This window comes from Panthera uncia, assembly GCF_023721935.1.
Source record: "Panthera uncia isolate 11264 chromosome D3 unlocalized genomic scaffold, Puncia_PCG_1.0 HiC_scaffold_8, whole genome shotgun sequence".
Taxonomy (NCBI): domain Eukaryota; kingdom Metazoa; phylum Chordata; class Mammalia; order Carnivora; family Felidae; genus Panthera; species Panthera uncia.
In genome coordinates, this window is record NW_026057586.1 from 100,492 (window position 1) to 121,347 (window position 20,856).

General features: G+C 45.3%; 1 protein-coding gene across 1 annotated transcript in view; it reads left to right on the plus strand.

Annotated features, from left to right (window-relative positions):
- The window catches only part of PARD6G (par-6 family cell polarity regulator gamma), a 92,028-nt gene extending 76,244 nt beyond the window's left edge, over nucleotides 1–15,784 (plus strand). The window contains exon 3 of the mRNA XM_049620294.1: nucleotides 13,025–15,784. Within this exon, the coding sequence (XP_049476251.1) occupies nucleotides 13,025–13,821 (797 nt within the window). The 3' untranslated portion in view covers nucleotides 13,822–15,784. The remainder of the gene's footprint in view (nucleotides 1–13,024) is intronic.
- Nucleotides 15,785–20,856: the final 5,072 nt, after the last annotated feature.

The window sequence follows — 20,856 nt, forward strand, 5'->3', positions numbered from 1 at the left end:
CCCCGTGGGCCCGCAGACACGGCTCCCTCCCAGCGGCAGACTCACCGTCCCACCCTGCTACGCCAGAGGATGCCCGGCCGGCGCTCTGCCCAAGGCGTCTCCCAAACGGTTTTATCCCAAGTGCCGTCTGTGTCTCTCTCCTACCAGTCCCTGGTTTCCTCAGGGCAGGGGCTCCTGACCCTGGAAGGACTTCAGGGAGCACTTGCTGGCACGGGAGGTTCCGAGCCTCCAGCAGCAGCGGGAAGCAGGAACCCTTCCGCACGATAAGGGAACAAAAGCAGCCGCGGGCGAGAATCGCAAGATCCATTTCGATGAAATCGCAAAAGCACAGACAAGCGGTGGTCACGTCTGCAGAGGAGTGCGGGACGTATTCAGGTGTCACAAACACAATTTTAAAAGTTGCCTTTTCTCAAAAATCCTGGGATCCTTGCTATATCCGTGCGGATAAGAAATGACAACTCGCTGAGGTGTGATCGAGTGACTGATAGGCTCACACCTGGGCAGGGGCTCCTGGAGCTAAGAGCAGAATTGCACGTTTTGGAGTTACGAAATGGAGAGAGAGTGGCGATGGGCACTCACAGGTGCTCTGCCAGCGGCTCCCACGACGGCTGTGGACCACTGTCCTCCTGTCTCCCCCCAGCGCTCCCACTCGCGCTTCCTGGCGCTCATCTCCGTCTAATCAATCAGTCTTCGGTCCCGCGAATGAGGAAGGGCCAGTGTTGACACGCAGACTGTCTCGTGGGTGCCCGTGAGTGTTCTCACTGCCACCGCTGCGGGGGCCTCGGGCAGGTGTGAAGATGTCCGAGATGCAGCCGACTCCCTGGGATCAGGCGCGGGAAACACGGACACACGCGTGGGGCCAACTGCTCCGCCAACCCCTTTCATCTGGTCCCAGAAGCACTTTCCTTGGGGAGCCGCAGAGGCTGGATGTGTGCGTGCAAGTGTGTGTTTATCGAAAAGAGAGGAAAGAACAACAAAACGATGTCATTCTGATGAGAGGAGACGCTTCCTTCAGGGCTCCCAAAGGCCACCTGCCTGTTTCCTTCCTCTGCTTTCAACTTTTGAAAATGTTACTTTAAGTCAAGCTCCTGACAGGGTCTCCCTGGTTGATGAACGAATGTGTTTGGCCTCAGTCACGTGCCACCACGGCCCATGTAGGGTAGAGCATCCCACGCACCCGGGCCACGTCACGGGCCCGAGCGTCCTGACTTCACCTGAGGCCCCTGGGACACCAGGAAGGAGTGTGGAGGGTGCACGGCCGTGCCCGAGGCTTCCTCCACCTCCGCAAACACCTGCAGGACTGTCCGAAGGAACAGCCTTTTCCTACTTAAGGCGCTGCCTCCCGCACTCCCTGCTTGTCTCGTCCTGTCATCTACTAACCAAAAATAAGGCAGAATGACTCCGTTTCTCTACCGAGTACTAAACACATCTTTAGTTACACTGCTGGTTGGCAAACACTTCATTCCTGGGTGCTCATTTCTGATTAAGCTAGGAAAGGAACGGAGTCTCTGATTTAGAAGTGCAAGAGAGGGGTGACTGGGGGGCTCAGGCAGGTAAGCGTCCGACTTCGGCTGGGGTCATGATCTCACAGCTCTTGAGTTCGAGCCCCATGTCGGGCTCTGTGCTGACAGCTCGGAGCCTGGATCCTGGATCCTGCTTCAATTCTGTGTCTCCCTTTCTCTCTGACCCTACCCTGCTCCAGCTGTCTCTCATAAATGAATAAATGTTAAAAAAATTTTTTTTTTAATTTACAAGTGCAAAAGAGGAAATACATAGAACATTTTTAGGAACTCAACAGGAGTTCAAGGAGTCCTTGTGGCCAGCTTCCTGTCCCCAGGAAAGTTCCTGGCACCTGGAGCGCCCCCCACCCCAGGTTGGCGGTGGGAACACAAAGGCATGACCTTGGCCGGTGGGGGAAGCCCTGCACTACAGAGGGGCGCTCCCGTGAGGGTGCCCCTGGAGCCAGGGCAGCCAGAGCACACATCTCACTCACTAGCAGGCCCAGGGCTTCCCCTTCCCAGCACGGATTGTTTTCGTATAATACAGCGCACGTCTGTCCCTGGCCATGTGCAACCATGAACATCCATACCGCGGACGATGAAAGGGAGTGATGGTCACTGGCTGCTCCCACCCTCAGCCTACCCAGGTGACACCTGGTGACCAGGCTGGAATGCTGCCTTTGAAGGCAAAGAAGGGAACGTTTAAATGCTGCCACCTAGAATAAATTTTTGGATTTTGTTCCCGTTTTTTATTGTGGTAAAATGCTCATAAAATTTGCCATCTTAACGATTTTTTGGTGTAGGACTCGGTGTCCCCGTCACTACCGTGCGTCTGCTCTGTCAGCTTGCAAAACTGAAACGCAATCCGCATTCAACACCAACTCCCCCTGCTCCAGAGCCACCACCCTGCTTTCTGTGTGACTATGACTCTGCTAAGGACTTCACGTGAGTGGGACGACGCAGGATTTGTCTTCTTGTGGCTGGCTCACACACCCGAGCATCATGTTCTCCGTGTGGCTCATGTCCCACAGGCGTAGGGACTGCCTTCCTTTTAAATGCTGAATGATATTCCCCTGTGTGGATAAACCACATTTTGGGTTGCTTCTGCTTTGGGGCTATTAAATAAGGGTGCTATGAACATTTCTCTATTAGTGATGTTCAACATCTTTCTGTGTTCTGTGAACATTTGTGTGTCTTCTTTGGAGAGTATGTGTCCGAGTCCTTTGCCTGTTGTTGTTGTTGCCATTACCACAAATGGATTTTGGAAAGTGAGGCAGAGTCAGCATTTCACATTGTAGCCGTTCAGGTGTGCAGCTGGTGTATAGAGTGATATGCTAGGTATGCAGAGGTTGTTTGATATTTGCACATATTGTGAACTCTTCCCATTTCTGAATTGGGACCTTGTTACTGAGTTTTAGTTTTCTATATTCTGAATATTAATCCCGATAAGATACACCATTTGCAAACACTGTCTCCCATTCTGTGGGTTACCTTTTTTCACTGTTGTCCACACTTGTGATGCACAAAGTTTTTAAAATTTGCATGAAGTCCAGTTTGACTTTTTTCTTCTGTTGCCTCTGCCTTTGGTGTCAAATCCAATAAATCATCAGGTATTACGAAGCTTTTCTCCTGTGTTTTCTCCTAAATTTTATAGTGCGAGGCCTTACATTGAGGTCTTTGATCCTTTTTTTAGTTAATTTTTGTGTATGGCATTAAGTAGGCGTCCAACTGCATTCTTTTGCGTGTGGCTATCCAGTTTTCCCAGCCCCGTTTGTTGAGAAGACACTTCTTTCTCCACTGACCGTATCTGGGGGGCTTACTTACGGTCTCTCTATTCTATTCCATTGGTCTATCTGTCTTTATCCCAGTGCTACACTTTTTTGATTACTATAGCTCTGTGGTTAGTTTTAAAATCAGGAAGTGTAACTCTTCCAGTCTTGTTCTTCATTTTCAGGATTATTTTGGCTGTTTGGGATTTCTTGAGATTCAATATGAATTTTAGAATGGGTTTTACTGTTTCTAAAAAAAAAAAAAAAGTCATTCGGTTTTAATAAGATTTCCAATGCATCTATAGAGCACTTAGGGTAATATTGACATTTAACAATAAGTCTCCCAGTCCATGATCATGGGATGTGTTTCCATTTATTTAGGTCTTTTTAAAAATATTTTTGAGGAGGGGAGAGGGGCAGAGGGAGAGAAAGAGAGAGAATCTTAAGCAGGCTCCATGCTCAGCAGAGAGCCTGACATGGGACTTGATCCCGTGATCCTGAGATAATGACCTGAGCTGAAATCAAGAGTCAGATGCCCAACCGACTGAGCCACCCAGGCGCCCCCTCGCCCGTTTATTTATGTCTTAATTTCTTTCAGCAGTGTTCTGTAGTTTTCATTGTACAAGGCTTCACCTCCTTGGCTAAGCTAATTCCTAAGTATTTTATTCTTTTTGAGGCTGTCAAATGGGATTGTGTTTGTAATCTCCTTTTCAGATCATTCACTGCTCGTTTATGGAAGATGCTCTTTTGTGTCTTGATTTGTATCCTGCTACTTTGCAGAATTAGCTTATTGGAGCTAACAGCTTTTTCATGGAGTCTTTAGCATTTTCCACATTTAAGATCAGATCATCTGCAAAGAGAGATGGTTTTACTTCTTCCTTTCCAATTTGAATGTGTTTTATTTCTTTTTCTTGCCTAACTGCTCTGGCTAGTGTTGAACAGCTACTGTGTTGAACAGAAGTCATGGAAGCAGCAGTCTATGCCTTCTTCCTGCTCTTAGAGGACAAGCTTTTTTTTCCACCATTGAGTATTATGTTTGCTATGGTTTTTTCATATGTAGATTTTCTTACGTGGAGGCGGTTTGCTTTTAGTCCTATTTTGCTGAGTGTTTTTATAATGAAAGGGTGTTGTATTTTGTCAAATGCTTTTTCTGCATCAAGATGATCATGTGTCTTTCCCTTCGTTTTGTTGATATGGCACATCACATTGATTTTTGTATGTTGACTCACCCTTGCATTCCAGGGGAGAATCCCACTTGTCATGGTGTATAATCCTCTTAATATACTGCTACACTTTGTTTGCAAGTATTTTGTTGAGTATTTTTGCATCAGTGAGCATAAGGAATATTGGTCTGTGGGCTTTTTTCCATTGTGCTTTGTCTGGCTTTGGTATCAGGGTAATGCTAGCCTTAGAATTAGTTTGGAACTATTCTCTCTTCAAATTTTTGGAAAAGTTGGAGAAAGATTGGTATTATTTCCTCTTTAATGTTTGGCAGAATTCATCAGTAAAGCCATCAGGTCCAGGACTGTTCTTTGTTGAGAGAGCATTGATCACTGATTCAATCTCCTTACTATTTATAGATCTATTCCGATTTTGTATTTCTTCATGATTCAGCCTTGGTAGGTTTTATGATTCTAGAAGTTTGTCCATCTAGGTGACCCAACTTGTTGGCATGCAATTCCTCCTAGTACTTTCTTCAAATCTATTTCATTTCTGTAGAAATGGTAGCGGTGTCCCCACTTTAATTTCTGATTTTAGTAATTAGTCTTTTTTTAAGTTTATTTATTTTTGAGACAGAGAGAGAGAGAGAGCGTGCACGCGTGCGTGTGCAAGTGGGAGAGGGGCAGAGAGAGAGGGAGACACAGAACCTAAAGCAGCCTCCAGGCTCCAAGCTGTCAGCACAGAGCCCTTATGCAGGGCTCAAACCTTTGGCAAGGTCATGATCTGAGCTAAAGTTGGATGCTTAACTGACTGAGCCACCCAGGCGCCCCAAGTCTTCTCTTTTTCTTAGTCCATTTAACGTTTTGTCAATATTATTGGTCTTTTTGAAGAACTAACCTTTTCTGTCATTGATTTTCTCTATTGTTTTTATATCCTGTACTGCATATATCTCTAATCATTATTATTTCCTTCCTTCTGCTTTGAGCGTAATTTGTTCTTATTTTTCTGGTGCTTTAAGTTGTAAAGTTAGGTTGTTGATTTGAGATCTTTCCTGATATTAACATAAGCATTTATAGGTATAAATTTCTTTCTCAGGATTGCCTTTGCTACATTCCTTGAGTTTTGGTTGTGTTTTGTTTTCATTCATCCCTAAGTATTTTCTCATTTCCCTGTGATTTGTTCTTTGAGCCATTGGTTGTTACAAAGTGTTGTTTAGTTTTTACTTTGTAGTGAATTTTCTAGTTTTCTTTATGTTACTGATTTCTGCCTCCTCATGCTGTGGTCAGGGAAGATACTTTGTATGATATCTATCTTTTAAAATCTATTGAAACTTAATTTGTGGCTTAACATTTGGTCAATTTTGGAAAATGTCCCAGGTGCACTTGAGGAAATCAAGTATCGTCTTCTTGTTGGGTGGAATGTTCTGTATGTATCTCTCAGGTCTAGTTGGCTTATTCTGTTATGTCCTCTGTTTGCCCACTTATCTTGTCTGGTTTTTGTGTCCCTTATTATGAGAGGGGTATTGGAGTCACCAGCTGTTATCTTAGAACTGTTTCCACCTTCAGTTGTGTCAGGCTTTGCTGCCTATCTTTTGATGGTCTGTTACTAGGTGTGTAAATGTTTGTAATTGTTATATCTTCTTGCTCTATTGATCCCTTTATTAATATGTAATATCCTTTGTCTTGTGTAACTTTTTTTTTTTTAATGTTTATTTATTTTTGAGACAGAGAGAGACAGAGCATGAACGGGGGAGGGTCAGAGAGAGAGGGAGACACAGAATCTGAAACAGGCTCCAGGCTCTGCGCGGTCAGCACAGAGCCGGACGCGGGGCTCGAACTCACGGACCTGAGCCGAAGTCGGACGCTTAACCGACTGAGCCACCCAGGCGCCCCTTGTGTAACCTTTTTTATTTAAAGTCTGTTTTGTCTGATATTAGTAGAACCACGCCTGCTTTTTCATGGAAACTTTTTCCTTTCACTTTCCTGTTTGTGTCACTGGGTCACAAGAGAGTCTCTTGTCAAGACAGCATATTGTTGGATCATGTGTTTTTATTCATTCTGCCAGTCTGCTTTTCATTTGAGGGCCTAATTCATTTGCATATAAAGGAACTACTGATTAAGAAGGGACTTACTTCTGTCCCTGTGCTCTTGGTTTTCTATATGCCCCTTAGCTTTTTTTGTCCCTCATGGCTTGCATTCCTCTCTTCTTTTGTGTTAATTTTTTTGTAGTGAAATGTTTAAATCCCTTCTTAATGTCCTTTGTGTCAATTCTATAGTAATTTTCTTGGTGGTTACAGCTAACTTCCGAAGGATCTAATGTAACTGATAGAAGCAGACGTTCGGTAACAGCACGGCAGCTCCAAACACAATGCTCTGTTGTTGGTGTCACGAAATTACATTATACATGCGTGCCCAAAAACACAAACTGATAATCCTTGTAAACACGTAAGTCGTCTATGTTGTGTAGACGACAAAATTTGATGTTACAAACCAAAGTTACAATAATACCAGCTTTTAGGCAAATATTTCTTATCCTTTAAATATATTAGTTTCTTAAATCATGTAGAAACAAAAAGAGCACCTACAGACTATTGTGATAATAGTCTATTATACAAGTTATATATTGTTATAATGCTAGCTTTTATAATAGTCCTTGTATTTACCTTCATTCAGATCTTTATTTCTCACACAGCTTCAAGTTACTGTCTAGTTGTCCTTCACTTCACCTGAAAGACTCCCTTGAACATGTCTTGCCAGGCAGGTCTAGTGATACAAACTTTCTCAGCTTTCATATATCTGGGAGTGTGAATTTCTCCCTCACTTTGCAAAGACAGTTTGCTGGATATAGGATTCTTGATTGACAGTTATTTTCTTCTAGTACTTTGAATGTATCAGCCCCCTGCCTCCTGGCCTCCCGTTCCTGATGAGAAATGTTAATAATAGACTGATAATCTGATAAGGGTCCCTGGTGACTCATTTCTTGCTGCTTTCAAGAGTCTCTCTGTCTTTATAAAGTGGATTATAATGTGTCTACATGTGGGTCTGTTTGAGTTCATCTTAGAGTTCATTGAGTTTATTAGATGTTTATATTCATGCATTTCATCAAATGTGGAAGTTTTCAGGCATTATTTCTTCAGCTGTTCCCTGGGCCACGTTCTCTTCTTCCAAGACTCCCATGATGCATGTGTTGGTTCCCTAAATGGTGTCCCAAAGTTTCTTTAGGCTCTATTCACTATTCTTCAAGCATTTTTTCTTTCTGTTCCTTAGACACGCTAACTTTCATTGTCTTATATTCAGTTCACTGATTCCTTCTGCCTATTCATAGCTGACAATGATTGTTTTTCATTTTGATTATTATACTCTTCAGCTGCAGAATTTCTATTTGGTAACATTTTAGGTTTTCTGCCTCTCTATCAATGTTTCCATTTTGTTGATATATCATCTCTTACTTCCTCCAAATCTTCCTTTAGTTTCTTGAGCATTTTTAAGGCTGGTTTTTTTTTCTAATTTTAGTAAGTTGCATTGTAATATTTTCAGGTGTATGGTAGTGGTTCAACAATTATATACATTATTAAATGGTCACTACAGTAAGTGTAATTACCATCTGTTACCAAAAAAGTTACCAGTATTATTGACTATATTCCCTATGCTGTACTTTTCATCACTGACTTGTTTATTTTATAACTGGAGGTTTGTACCTCTTATCCCCTTCACCTGTTTCATTCTGTCCCCTAACCCTCCTCCCTCTGGCAGCCACCAGTTTTTTCTCTGTATTTAGGAGTCTGTTTCTGGTTTTGCTGTTGTTATTTTTATTTGTTTATTTTGTTTTTTTAGATTCTGCATGCAAGTGAAATCATCCAATATTTGTGTCTCTCTGACACAATTTCACTTAGCATAATGCAGTCAAGGTCCATCCACATTGTTACAAATGGCAAGACTTCACTCTTTATGGTTGAATAACGTACATATATGTACATATATATGTACATATATTGTACATGTATGTACCACATCTTCTTTATCCAACAGTGGACACTTGGGTTGCTTCCATATCTTGGCTATTGTAATCAATGCTGCAATAAACATATGAGTGCCTATATCTTTTCAAATTACTGTTTTTGCTAATTTTTGTATATGGTATAAGATAATAGTCTAGTTTCATTCTTTTCCATATGGTTGTCCAGTTTTCATGGCCTATTTATTCAAGAGTGTCCTTCCCCCAGTGTATATTCTTGTCTCTTTTGTCATAAGTTAATTGACCATATATGTGTGAGTTTATTTCTAGGCTGTCTATGCTGTTCTATTGGCCTGTCATCTATTCTTTTTAATTTTTTTTTAATTTTTTAATGTTTATTTCTTTTTGAGAGACGGGAGCAGAGAGAGAGAGAGGGAGACACAGAATCCGAAGCAGGATCCAGGCTCTGAGCTGTCAGCACAGAGCCCGAGGTGGGGCTCAAGCCCACGAACCATGAGATCATGACCTGAGCCGAAGTCAGATGCCTATCCAACTGAGCCACCCAGGCACCCCACTTTTTAATTTTTTTAATGTTTACTTATTTGAGAGAGAGAGAAAGTGTGAGCAGAGGAGGGACAGAGGGGAGAGAGAGAGAGAGAGAGAGAGAGAGAGAGAGAGAGAGAGAGAGAAAGAAAATAAATATCCCAAGCAAGCTCTGCTCTGTCAGAGAAGAACCCAATGTGGGGCTCAATCTCACGAACCATGAGATCAGGACCCGAGCTGAAATCAAGAGTTGGACACTGGACCGACTGAGCCACCCAGGTGCCCCGGTCTATTGTCTGTTCTTATGTCAATACCATACAGTTTTGTTTACTACAGCTTTGTAATCTAGTTTGAAATCAGGGAGCATGATACCTCCAGCTTTGTTGTTTCTCAAGATTGCTTTGGCTGTTTGGGGTCTTTTGTGGTTCCATACAAATTTTAGGGTTGTTTGTTCTATTTCTGTGAAAAATGCCATTGGCATTTTGATAGGGATTTCAGTGAATCTGTAGATTGCTTTAGGTAATATGGACATTTTAACAATATTAATTCTTCCAGTCAGTGAGCATGGAATATCTTTCCATTTACTTGTGTCTTCTTCAATTTCTTTTGTAAGTGTCTTAGAGTTTTCAGTTCATAGATCTTTCACTTCCTTGGTTAGGTTTATTCCTAGGTGTTTTATTATTTTTGTTGCAATTGTCAATGGGATTGTTTTCTTAATTTTCCTTTCTGCTAGTGTGTTATTAGTTATTATACACAATAGATTTCTGTATATTGATTTTGTATCTTACAACTTTACTGAATTCATTTATTCTAATAGTTTTTTGGTGGAGTCTTTAGGGTTTTCTATATGTAATCTTATCATCTGCAAGTAGTGACAGTTTTACTTCTTCCTTCCCAGTTTGGATGTCCCTTGTTTGTTTCTCTTGTCTGACTGTTCCACCTGCAACTTCTAATACCATTTTGAATAAAACTGGTGAGTAAACATCATTGACTTGTTTCTGATCTCAGGGGAAAAGATGCCAGCGTTTCACTATTGACTATGATGTAAGCTATAGGTTATCATACATGGCCTTTATTATGTTGAGGTATGTTTCCTCTACACCCACTTTGTTGAGAGTTTTTATCATAAGCAGATGTTGAATTTTGTCAAATGCTTTTTCTTCATCCATTAAGATGATCACATTTTGTTAATGTGGTCATCACACTGATTGATTTGCAGATATTGAACCTTCCATGCATCCCTGAAATATATCCCACCTGATCCTTCTAATGTAGCATTGAATTTGGTTTGCTAATATGTTGTTGAGGATTTTCACATCTATGTTCATCAGAGACATTGGCCTCATTTTCTTTTTTTGGAGTGTCCTTGGTTTTGGTGTCATGGTAATGCTGGCCTTGAAGAATGAATTCTAAAATTTTCCTTCCTCTTCTATTTTTTGAAATAGCTTGAGAAGCACAGGCATTAACTCTTCTTTAAATGTTTAGTGGAGGGGTGCCCAGGTGGCTCAATCGGTTGAGCTTCCACCTCTGGATCTTGTCTCACGTCATGGTCCCAGGGTCATGGGATCGAGCCCCACATTGGGCTCCATGCTCAGCTTGGAGCCTGGGATTTTCTCTCTCCCCTCTTCCTTGCTCATACTGTCTTTCTCTCTAACATAAAATAATAAGATAAAATATTAAATTAAATATAAAATATTTGGTAGAATTCACCTGTGCCAGAGTTTTCTGATTACCAATTCAATTTTGTTACTAGTAATCTGTTCAGATTTTCTATTTCTTCCTGATTCAGTCTTGGAAGATTGTATGTTTCTAGGAATTTATCTATTGCTTCTAGGTTGTCCAATTTGTTGGTGTATAATTTTTCATGGTAATTTCTTATAATCCTTTGGATTTCTGTGATGTCAGTTTTAAATTCTCTCATTTATAATTTTATTTACTTGAGTTCTTTTTTTCTTGATGAGTCTGGCTAAAGGTTTATCAGTTTTGCTTACCTTATCAAAGAACAGCTCTTCGTTTCATTGGTCGTTTATATTGTCTTTTGGTCTCTATTTATTTTTGCCCTGGTCTTTTTTATTTCCTTCCTTGTGCTAACTTTGGGCTTTATTCTTATTATAGTCTTTTTCAGGTGTAAGGTCAGATTGTTTGAGACTTTGTTTCTTGAGGTAGGCCTATATTGCTATAAACTTCCCTCTTAGAACTGTTTCTGCTGCATCCTAAAAAAACTATTGTGTTTCCATTTTCATTTGTCTCCAGGAAATTTTTTTTATTTCCTCTTTGATTTCTTTGTTGCTCTCCTGGAATTAGGCTTTACTGGTTTTCAAAGCTTCCAGGGTTAAGCCTTGCTGATTTTTAAGGCTAGATATTATGGGGACTCATCTTCCTGGTGCAGGTTCCCAGGACCACGGGTGCCCATTGGGCTTGATCCCCTTACTCCTCAGGGAGTGTGATATCCTCTCTGCATCTGTGATTCCCTTCTCACGTGCCAGGGGTTTGTTTCCTGACTCAGTCTTTGCCCCTCCTGTCCTTCTTGGTGTGGCTTTTTCTTTCTGTCCTTGGCTGTGGAAGAGCCACTGTACTAGCTTCAGGTTGTTCTCAGATTGAGTTGCATTATATGTAGGGGATGCCTGGGTGTATTCAGTGTGTCTGTGGGAGGAGGTGAGCTCAGAATCCTCCTATTCCACCATCTTCCCCATGGTCTCAAGGCAATTGTGTTAAAGTCTCTCAAGTAGATCTGACACCAGGTCCTTTTTAGGGACAGATTCTGTTGAATTATCTTTTTTTCTTTCAATGGGCCAAAGTCTCCTGTTTCTTTGTGTGCCTTGTGATTTGCTGAGCACTGGACATTCAAATCTCATGATGGGATTACTCTGGAAATCAGATTCTCCCCCTTCCCCAGGGTTTGCTGTTTTGTTGTCGTCGTTCTTTTCATGGTTGCAGGCTCTGTGCCGGGGGTCAGCCTGAGGTGTCCATTTAATGTCTTCCCCGGTCTTTTCTGAGTCTTTCCTTGGACATGTGCCATCACTTCCTAATTTCCCCCAAATAGGCAGCTGTTTTTCAATGTCCTAGTCTTTAATGTGTGGCTCCCAAAAGGGGAAAAGTGGAAAACAAAAGGGGGATAAGAGGGCACTTATCCCCTTGAAGTCACTCGAGCTGGAGCTGGAGGGGTGACAGCAATGGCCGCCAGCCTCTGAGTCCGCACCTGTGTGGTCAGAGTGTGGCCTCCTGCCGTTTGGGGGACGGGGTCCTTTTCGTCCACCTGGCTTCTGCGGGCTGCTCCAGAAACACGTGCCCGGCTGCCTGCCACATGGCTGGGGCGCGGGACGGGCGGGTGCTGCTGTGCTGCGAGCTGGAATGGACCAAAATCGACTACTTCTCCCGGACACGTGGCAGGCCTCGGGCAGAGTCCACAGTTCCAAAGCAGCCCCATCACACAGGTTCCGCCCCTGCTGTTGTCATCTGGGGGGGAGAGATTCCCGGGGCCCCTGCTCTGCCGTCTTCCCAGAATGTAATCAGGCACTTTTAAGCCTTCCATCCATTGTTAATTCTCTTTATTGTAGTCTCATTCCTGCCTCTTCACCTTGCAGTCATGTTGGTTGTGTGGGGGTGGTTTTGGAGAGTTCCAGAGAGCTAACTGTAGGGACGCGATTGGACTTAACTATATGGCCAGCCCAACTGATGCCAGATGGCTGTGGGCTCTGAAAGTTACTCCAGAGTATCATCCTAGAGGTTGAGACTTTCCAGAAAAGTGAAGTGCTACACATTTGGGCGAGACTTGTAGGGAATTAGCTGAAAGATGTGATGTGATGGTGGTGCCCACTGCCTCAGAGTTCTGTGGGGTCCCAGGGCACATCCGAGGAGCAGCCCACAGGTAAGCGGCAGAGAGCCAGACCCCACGGGCAGCCCCAGCCCTCAGGCGTCGCCGTGCTCTCGGGTGCCTCCCCCTCCCATGCCTCGCCCCCCTCCTGACCGCCTACCCCTCCCAGTGCCCCCCTCCCCCCACCCCCGTCCTGACCGCCTCCCCCTCCCCCTCCCGGTGCCGCCCCCTGTCCTGACCAGTACCTCCCCCCATCCTGACCGCCACCCCCTCTGCTGTTTCAGAGGAAGCCGAGCACTGCAGCTTCGGGGCCGGTGGCTCTCTATCCCGCCGGAGGAAGGCGCTGGCGCTGCGCGAGGACGGCCCCCGCCGGCGCGCACACCTGCACATCGGCCTGCCGCACGACTTCCGCCCCGTGTCCTCCATCATCGACGTGGACATCCTGCCCGAGACGCACCGCCGCGTGAGGCTGTACAGGCACGGCTGCCAGAAGCCGCTGGGCTTCTACATCCGCGACGGCACGAGCGTGCGCGTGGCCCCGCAGGGCCTGGAGAAGGTGCCGGGCATCTTCATCTCGCGCATGGTGCCCGGCGGCCTGGCCGAGAGCACCGGGCTGCTGGCCGTGGACGACGAGGTCCTGGAGGTGAACGGCATCGAGGTGGCCGGGAAGACGCTGGACCAGGTCACGGACATGATGATCGCCAACAGCCACAACCTCATCGTCACGGTCAAGCCGGCCAACCAGAGGAACAACGTGGTGCGCGGCAGCCGCGCGTCGGGCAGCTCGGGCCGCTCCTCGGACAGCGCGGCCAGCCGCCACAGCCTGCCCGCCGCGCCCGCGCTGCTGCACCTGCAGCCCGACGACGCGGACAGCGACGACGAGCCCGACGTGGTGCTCGAGGGCGTGCTGGAGCCGCGGCCCGCGCCCAGGCCGCCGCCCCCGGGCAGCCAGGCGCGGGTCAACGGCGCGGGCCCGGCGCACAGGCTGCTCAGCTCCCTGCGCGCCGACCCTCGCCACAGCCTGGCCCTGCCGCTGCCCCCTGGCGCCGTGGAGGAGCACGGCCCGGCCGTGACGCTGTAGGGCCGCCGCGCCCCCTGGAGGCGCTGGTAACCGCGGGTCCCGGGTGCGAATGGGGACAGGCACTGTGCGCTTCGGGCCCCTTGTTGTTTTTATTTATCCCACCCTCTTGGCCCACACCCCGCGTGTGTTCCAGCTGACGGATAGAAAATACAGATACTATTTTTATAGACTTCTCCACGGAACAGAAAATGCACACGCGTGCAGTCAGTGCTCAGCCCGGGGCAGGTCCCAGCACTTTCGTAAATAACGTGGCAGAGAGGGTCTGACCAGGTGCAGAAAATACTTCGTTTTGAAAATACTTTTATAAATGAAGCTTTAAAATTCCTTTTGAAACATAGATTCGTGTCTTTAATGTGACCTGTGCAAAAACAACCTGTGACGTCAGCACTGTTGTGAGTGCACGCCCCGGCTGCCCTGCAGACTCCGCTCACCGGCAGGAATGAGGGAGGAAGGTGGCAGCCAGAGCCTGGCTTTGAAGAGTCAATGCGCCCAAGCCTGTAACAGGTATGACCAGTGACAATGAATTTCAGACAGCCAAGCGGGTGCCGGACCCCCACACATCCCAGGGAAAAGCTCACATGGATCACGGCACCTGCGGGGGCTCAGCCTCTGGGCGGGGAGAACTTAGCCCTGCGGGGTTGGAAGGTACTGGAAGGTAAGTCTCGGCAATACTTCCGTGACCAAAAGCCACCATTAACTCTGAGATAAAAACTAGTCTTTTCCTGGGGTTTGAGTCTGAGGTCAAGTTTTGAAATATTTTCAGTGGAAATGATGGATAAGCCCCACCACACACCCCTGGCAGGCCTCTGAAAGCTCACAGCCATTTGGATGTGTAGTTTCTGTTATCTTTGTTTTAAATTCACAAGTCACGTGGAACTTACTGATTTTTAACACAGAGTAAATTCATTATCACTTCCCTTTGATCTTCCAGCAATATTTATATATTTAGTAATTTTATAGGTTTATTCATGTTTGATCCAATATTATATGAAGTGTATTTTGTTTGAATCCAATGTGGAGGAGAAAATGTTACACTTATACTCTGAGAACTAAACTTTGACCAAATAAAGCTTTCATATAAATACAAGTAAAAATATTTTTTTAGGATGCCTTTCTTGGGAGAGTATACAGCTGCTTCTCCTGTGGTCCAGCACCCCCTGCTGGTCAGCCACAGAACTGTCCTGACTTCATGGATGTCAGGCTGCTAACAGATTGAAAACAGTATCTCAACATCTTCATTTTTCTTCATTAAGTGTAAAAGCAAATAATTTTTCCTTTGGAAACTATTTATTAGGCAGAAATATCTTTTATTGAGCAGTTGTGGTTTCCTGCAGCTATGTTTGATTTTGTTATTTGTGTGCCAGGATCACTGTTGGTTGTGTTCCTAAGCACAGGGAAGACCAGAGATGCTCTCCAGTTGAGGTAGAGGGTGAGAGTCCAAATACATCCAAATTTATGGGCTCCAGTGAGCTGTATGAGCATCTTTTCTGGCATCCAAGCAGTCAGAAGTGGGTTTTTTTTACTACGATAAGTATTATAGAACCAAAAGTCTAATGCTAGTTACTATCACAAATGAAATGTTCTTTTGCTGAGTTATTGCTGGTTTTTTAATATCTTGTTGAGTAACTGGTCTGTCACCAAGAAGGAAAGTTATATTTCTTAACGTGTTTTAAATTAAGCAAATGTGAATAATTTTTTAGGGAAAGAAGAAAAAACCTACCACTCCGAGATTTGTATGCTGTTGTTTATAATATTAGGAGTTCTGAATTTCTTGGAACAGCTGCTTGAGTGTATTTTTGTACCCAGATCTTTACTTCTGCCATTTTCTTCTTAAAAAAAAAAAAAAAACTATGTTGTATTACACATTAAAGTTTTGTTGGTTTTATATATCAAAGAATAAAAACTTTTTCTCTGCAATTAATACTTTTCACTTGTGTTCTAAATATTGGAGAAACGACCAGTTAATGCTGAGCAGAGAGATGCTTACCTCAGAATGGAGCACCTCCAGTATGTACCCAGTGCATATCTTGTGCCATATTTTTTCACTTAATCTTCATACATGTTCCATGAATCTGTACATGTTCCATGTTCCATTAATCTTCATACATGTTCCATGAGGCAAGTAACATTATCCCTTTTACAGATGACAAAATGGGCTGAAGCTCAAGCAGGTTGTAGGTCATTGCAGATAACCAAGTTGTAGTTGATGGGAGACAGATGTGTTTTAGGTCTAGAAACTTCTTTTTAAGTCCTTTTGAAAAAAAGATTTTCCAAATGCTTACTATACAGCGTTTCTTAAATATACCCAGGTTTGCAAAATTGCCATTAATGCTCCTTCATTCTGACATTGCTAAGCATAGTGCATAGGAACGTGATCTATGCACTCAGCCATCACAGATATCATGGTGATAGCGGGCACCGAGAATTCCCGGAAGAAATGTGCTTTCTACAAGCGTTCGTCAACATAACCCTTTCAATGACACGGAGCTGTGGCAACCCTGTCCCAGTTCATAGTTGAGGAAACTCTGGACGGTCACCCCCACAGTCAGAAGAGACGGGGCTAAGCTGGTCACAGAGGTGGAGAGGCGGGTGCACACGCCTGGCTGTGCGGCTGGTGCACATCTGCCTGACCGATCATCCACACCAAGCCCAGGGCATATGGTGCTCAGAAGAGTCAGCCTTTCAGCAGGTATGAGACTGTCCAGTGAATCAGAGCTTATGTAGCATTTTGCAGTATTATACAAAGTGATCACACATGGGGAGTTGGGTGTCATGGCAAGTTGAAAAATGCTGATAGTCAAAAAATCCAGGGGTGCCTCGGTGGCTCAGTCGCTTAAGCATCTGACTTGGGCTCAGGTCACAATCTCGCAGCTCCCGTGGGTTTGAGCCCAACGTTGGGCTCTGTGCTGACAGCTCAGAGCCTTGGAGCCTGCTTCAGATTCAGTGTCTCCTTCTGCCCCTCCCCTGCTTGTGCGTGCTTGTTCTCTCAAAAATAAACATTAAAAATTTTTTTTAAATCCAGTTTAGCTAAAATCTGAGGTAAGTCTTCCAACAGAAGGCCATAAGTTATTCTCACGTCTCCGTCAAATGTTTTTAGAAGTTCTGATGCATCTCTCAGGCCCTCGTCTCCAAGATGACCAAGGAAAGGAGTAACAGTCATGGCAGAAAGGGCCACGGCTGCATGTAGCATATCCGCTGCTCCAGCTGTGCCCGTCGCAGGCCCGGGACAAAGCCATTAAGAAGTTAATTACTCAGGGGCGCCTGGGTGGCTCAGTCCTTAGGCGCCCGACTCTTGGTTTCAGTTCAGGTCATGATCTCACACTTTGTGAGATCAAGCCCCACATGGGGCTCCACCCTGACAGTGCAGAGCCTGCTTGGGATTCTCTCCCCGCACCCCCGCATCTCTCTGCCCCTCCCTGGCTCTGCGCATGCCCTCTCTCAAAATAAATAAACATTTAAAAAAAAAAGTTCATTACTTGGAACACAGTAGAGGCCACCGCCACCAGGGACATTTTGGAAGTGAGTCTTCGACGCCTGCGTGGTTCCGAGCGCATGTGAAACTACGTTACATTGTGAGCTTGCCATTCATGGCAAGGGACCTGGGAGCTCCTGAGGCACCGAGGACAGAACTCCCCCACCCTGATTCAGGCCCTCAGGTGCTGCCCCAGGACCCCCACCAAAGCCTGTGTCAGGAGCTAAGTCCTTAAGGACTGAAGAAAAACTGTCTCTGGAAAAAAGTAAAATGGAGATTGTCCTTTAAAAATATATAAACGAATGAATGAACGAAAGCGCTGATGCAAGTATGAGCCAAATATGGTGGGAACATCCCTGGTAGTCCTTGCATGAAAAGAAATAGGCACAAGGATGGGTGGTACCAGGCTATTCTGCTGGAGAAAACGTACTCGTAACAGGAATTCGTGTGCTGAGGTTTCGTAGCAACACTAAACATCAGTCACAGTGCTCTGAAAGTTCAACTTAAAAGTACATAATAAGGCTGAACTAGCAGCCAGTTCCTCAAAACACAAAAATATTTAATATGAATCCCTAAATTCTACACCTGAAACTAATATTACACTCTATCGTAACTGCAATTTAAAAACTTGAAAAAAATTTAATATGTATTGTTCCTATTGCAAATATGAACCTGCTTAGCTGATTTCCAACTTGTAGGAAGATAAGGTACGTGGTGTAAACTTAAGGACTTCCCGTCTGACGCAGGCTGGAAGGCTCCCCCACATCTCAGGCATCGATTGCAGTGGTGTGTCAGAATCAGCCAGAGTTGACTGCCCCCCCCCCACCCCCCCGGCCACAGAGGCCTGAATGCAGGAGATCTGTGGGTAGGGCTTGAAATTTTTCATTTCTAACAAGTTCCCAGGTAATGTGGAACCTGCCAGTCCAGGAGTCACACCTTGAGAACCACTGGCTAATACCCCAAAAAATTACTGCCCAGAGAGTGATAGGATGTGCCTCAAAGCAAATGACCTTAAGGACCAAGGCCCATCCAACAAGCATCAGGACCTTCCTCTGGTACATGCTGGCGCTGAGACCCTCATGTAACACCAGGTAACCTGCACACATACTTCCTGACGTGCAGAACCACTTCCTGTGCGTCACCGTCCATTCCCCACCACTCTCTGGTGCCATACCTGTGTGCCTGCTCTTCCTGCCTCTCATGTTGGATCCCTGGGTGCTCCTTATCCCCGAAGACACCCCCGTCAACATGCAAGTTCTCTTTCCTTTCCTCACCTTGTTTTCTTCTCCTTTATCTTCATAAAAAGAGCACTTTTGGGGATTGAGAACTTTTCATTACTGAACCAGGTTTCCAAGGAATGGAATAAACTCATTATGTTAATACAAAACAAAATGATTCAACGTTGGTCTCTCTAGCCCAGGAAACAAGTGCCATCTTCCAAACCCTTCCCCAGAGAGCTTTGAAAGTGAACACATTATCTCTTGACCTGAACCCTCTTGACCTCAAGCTAATCTGCCGGGGGAGGGAGGGACTGTGCAGCCAGCACTGCCGGAGGGAGCAAATGTCTGTCATCCCAGGATGGTGACCTTTGCTTTCAAGCTGCGGTTGTTTTTTCCTCTCTACAGATGCTTAATTTTTATTCATAATGCCGTGCACTGCCACAAGTCCCTAGTTGACCATGTGGCCCTACACGGACCCTCATGACACCTCCAAGGAAAGTGGGAAACGTGCCCTCGTTCGTGCTAAGTCCAGGCACTCAGTCGCATGTGGCCAAGTTCATGCTCCTGCACTGCACCCGAGTGGCACGGACGTAGTGCCGCAGACACAGTCCCCCGGCACCTCTTTAGGCGTTGGGGCGGGAGCCCGGGAATGCCACGAGACCTCTGAAGCTCTTACGGAAGGTTCACACCAGCTATCTTCATATACCGAACCAAAGTCTCTACCCTCAGAGCCTCCTCTTGTGCCCCTGTCTTCAAGTGGACCGAGCAGAACCATCCCCAAAGCGCTCCAGAAAGTGTGAGTCACAGAAACACACCCGCTGTGGAAAGACAGCTGCGAGGACACCTACGCGGGTCAGCGCAGAAACAGAATGTCCGGCGTGGACACACAAAAGCACACATACTATGAGCCAAAACCAGTTGTCTGGGAATGAGGTGGCACACGGTTCCTTTCTGACTTCTTGAGCTTTTCAGAAAAGTGCAAGCAATCCATTCTGAAGTCAAAAAATATATAAATTCTCTCACTTAAAAAAATTAAAAAGTAAACGGAGCAAATGAGGGTAACAGAGATAAACCTGGGACCCCGCCCTGGGACTGCCACGTGCTCAAAGGACCCCGAGTGTCCTGACTCCTTTGAAGCCTCTGAAAGTTTCCCGAGAGACCGTGGGATTATGTGCTGGTTTTTTTAAACTTTTTGTTCTGATTATGAAAATTATATATGCTCATTCTGGAAATTCTGAAAAATAGCATGTGTATAAAGAAGAAAACTACCCACAGGAATCCCAGCAAACGGTGTTGATGTTTCAGTGCTTCCATGGCAGTCATCAGCTATAACTCAAGAGATGCTGGATAAATACTTAAGATACTGCCCAGCGATGTGCATCTTTCTCAGGTAACATAGCACAAGGATTTTCCTACGGCAATAAATTGTTCCAAAACAGTATTTTTACTTGCTGCAAAATAGGAAATCTATCTAAATTAAGTTGGCCATTTTCCTGATAGATACCGGGTTATTTACAGTTCATATTACAAAAAAGTACGGGAGCTATATACATAAATCTTAGCTTAGGTTTCTGATTACTTCCCTAGGACAGATTGCTAGAAATGAAATCACTGTATCAAAGGGTATGAATACCCTCAGAGTTTCAAAAAAAACACCAAGAATCTCACAGAAAAGTTACAAGTACAGCAAAAAGAGCTGAGTGTGCTACCAAAGGCATGCCCCAGGACTGTCAGTGACAACGTCCTACAAACAAGGACATCTCCTGCCCCAGTACAGCCATCAAAACCCAGATTCTGACTCGGCCCTCCCATGGACACACCAGACCCACAGCTACATACGGACCAGGTTCCTCTCCTCTGACAACCAGCTGAGCAGCTGCTGCATATCCAGAAACAAGAAAAGAGCCACATCATGGTGGGTGGCAGAGGCTAAGACTTGGTTTCCCTGTAAATCCACCCCCGGCACAGCAACCCACAATCGGGAGGGAACTCACAAACCCAGACCTTCTCCCGGAGCAGCAAAGGGTTCTACCCCACATCAGACACCCCAACTTTTAAGACCTGCACCTGAGGAACAAGCCCTCAAAACATCCGGCTTTGAAAAGCAATGGAGCAGGTAACCGGGAGACCCAGAGGGCTGTAGCAGCCTGAGAAATACCTCTTAAAAGGCTTGCATAGACTCCCCACCCCAGGGCCAGTGCAGAAGCAGCTGTTTGAAAAGTGACTTTATGTCAGAGGTCCATTGACTAATCTTAAAGCATCGGCCCCAGGAGCCCGGCCTGTTGGCATATTTCCCAAGGACAGAGGCCCTGCCCTGGCAGGCACCATTTTTATGCTCTCCCT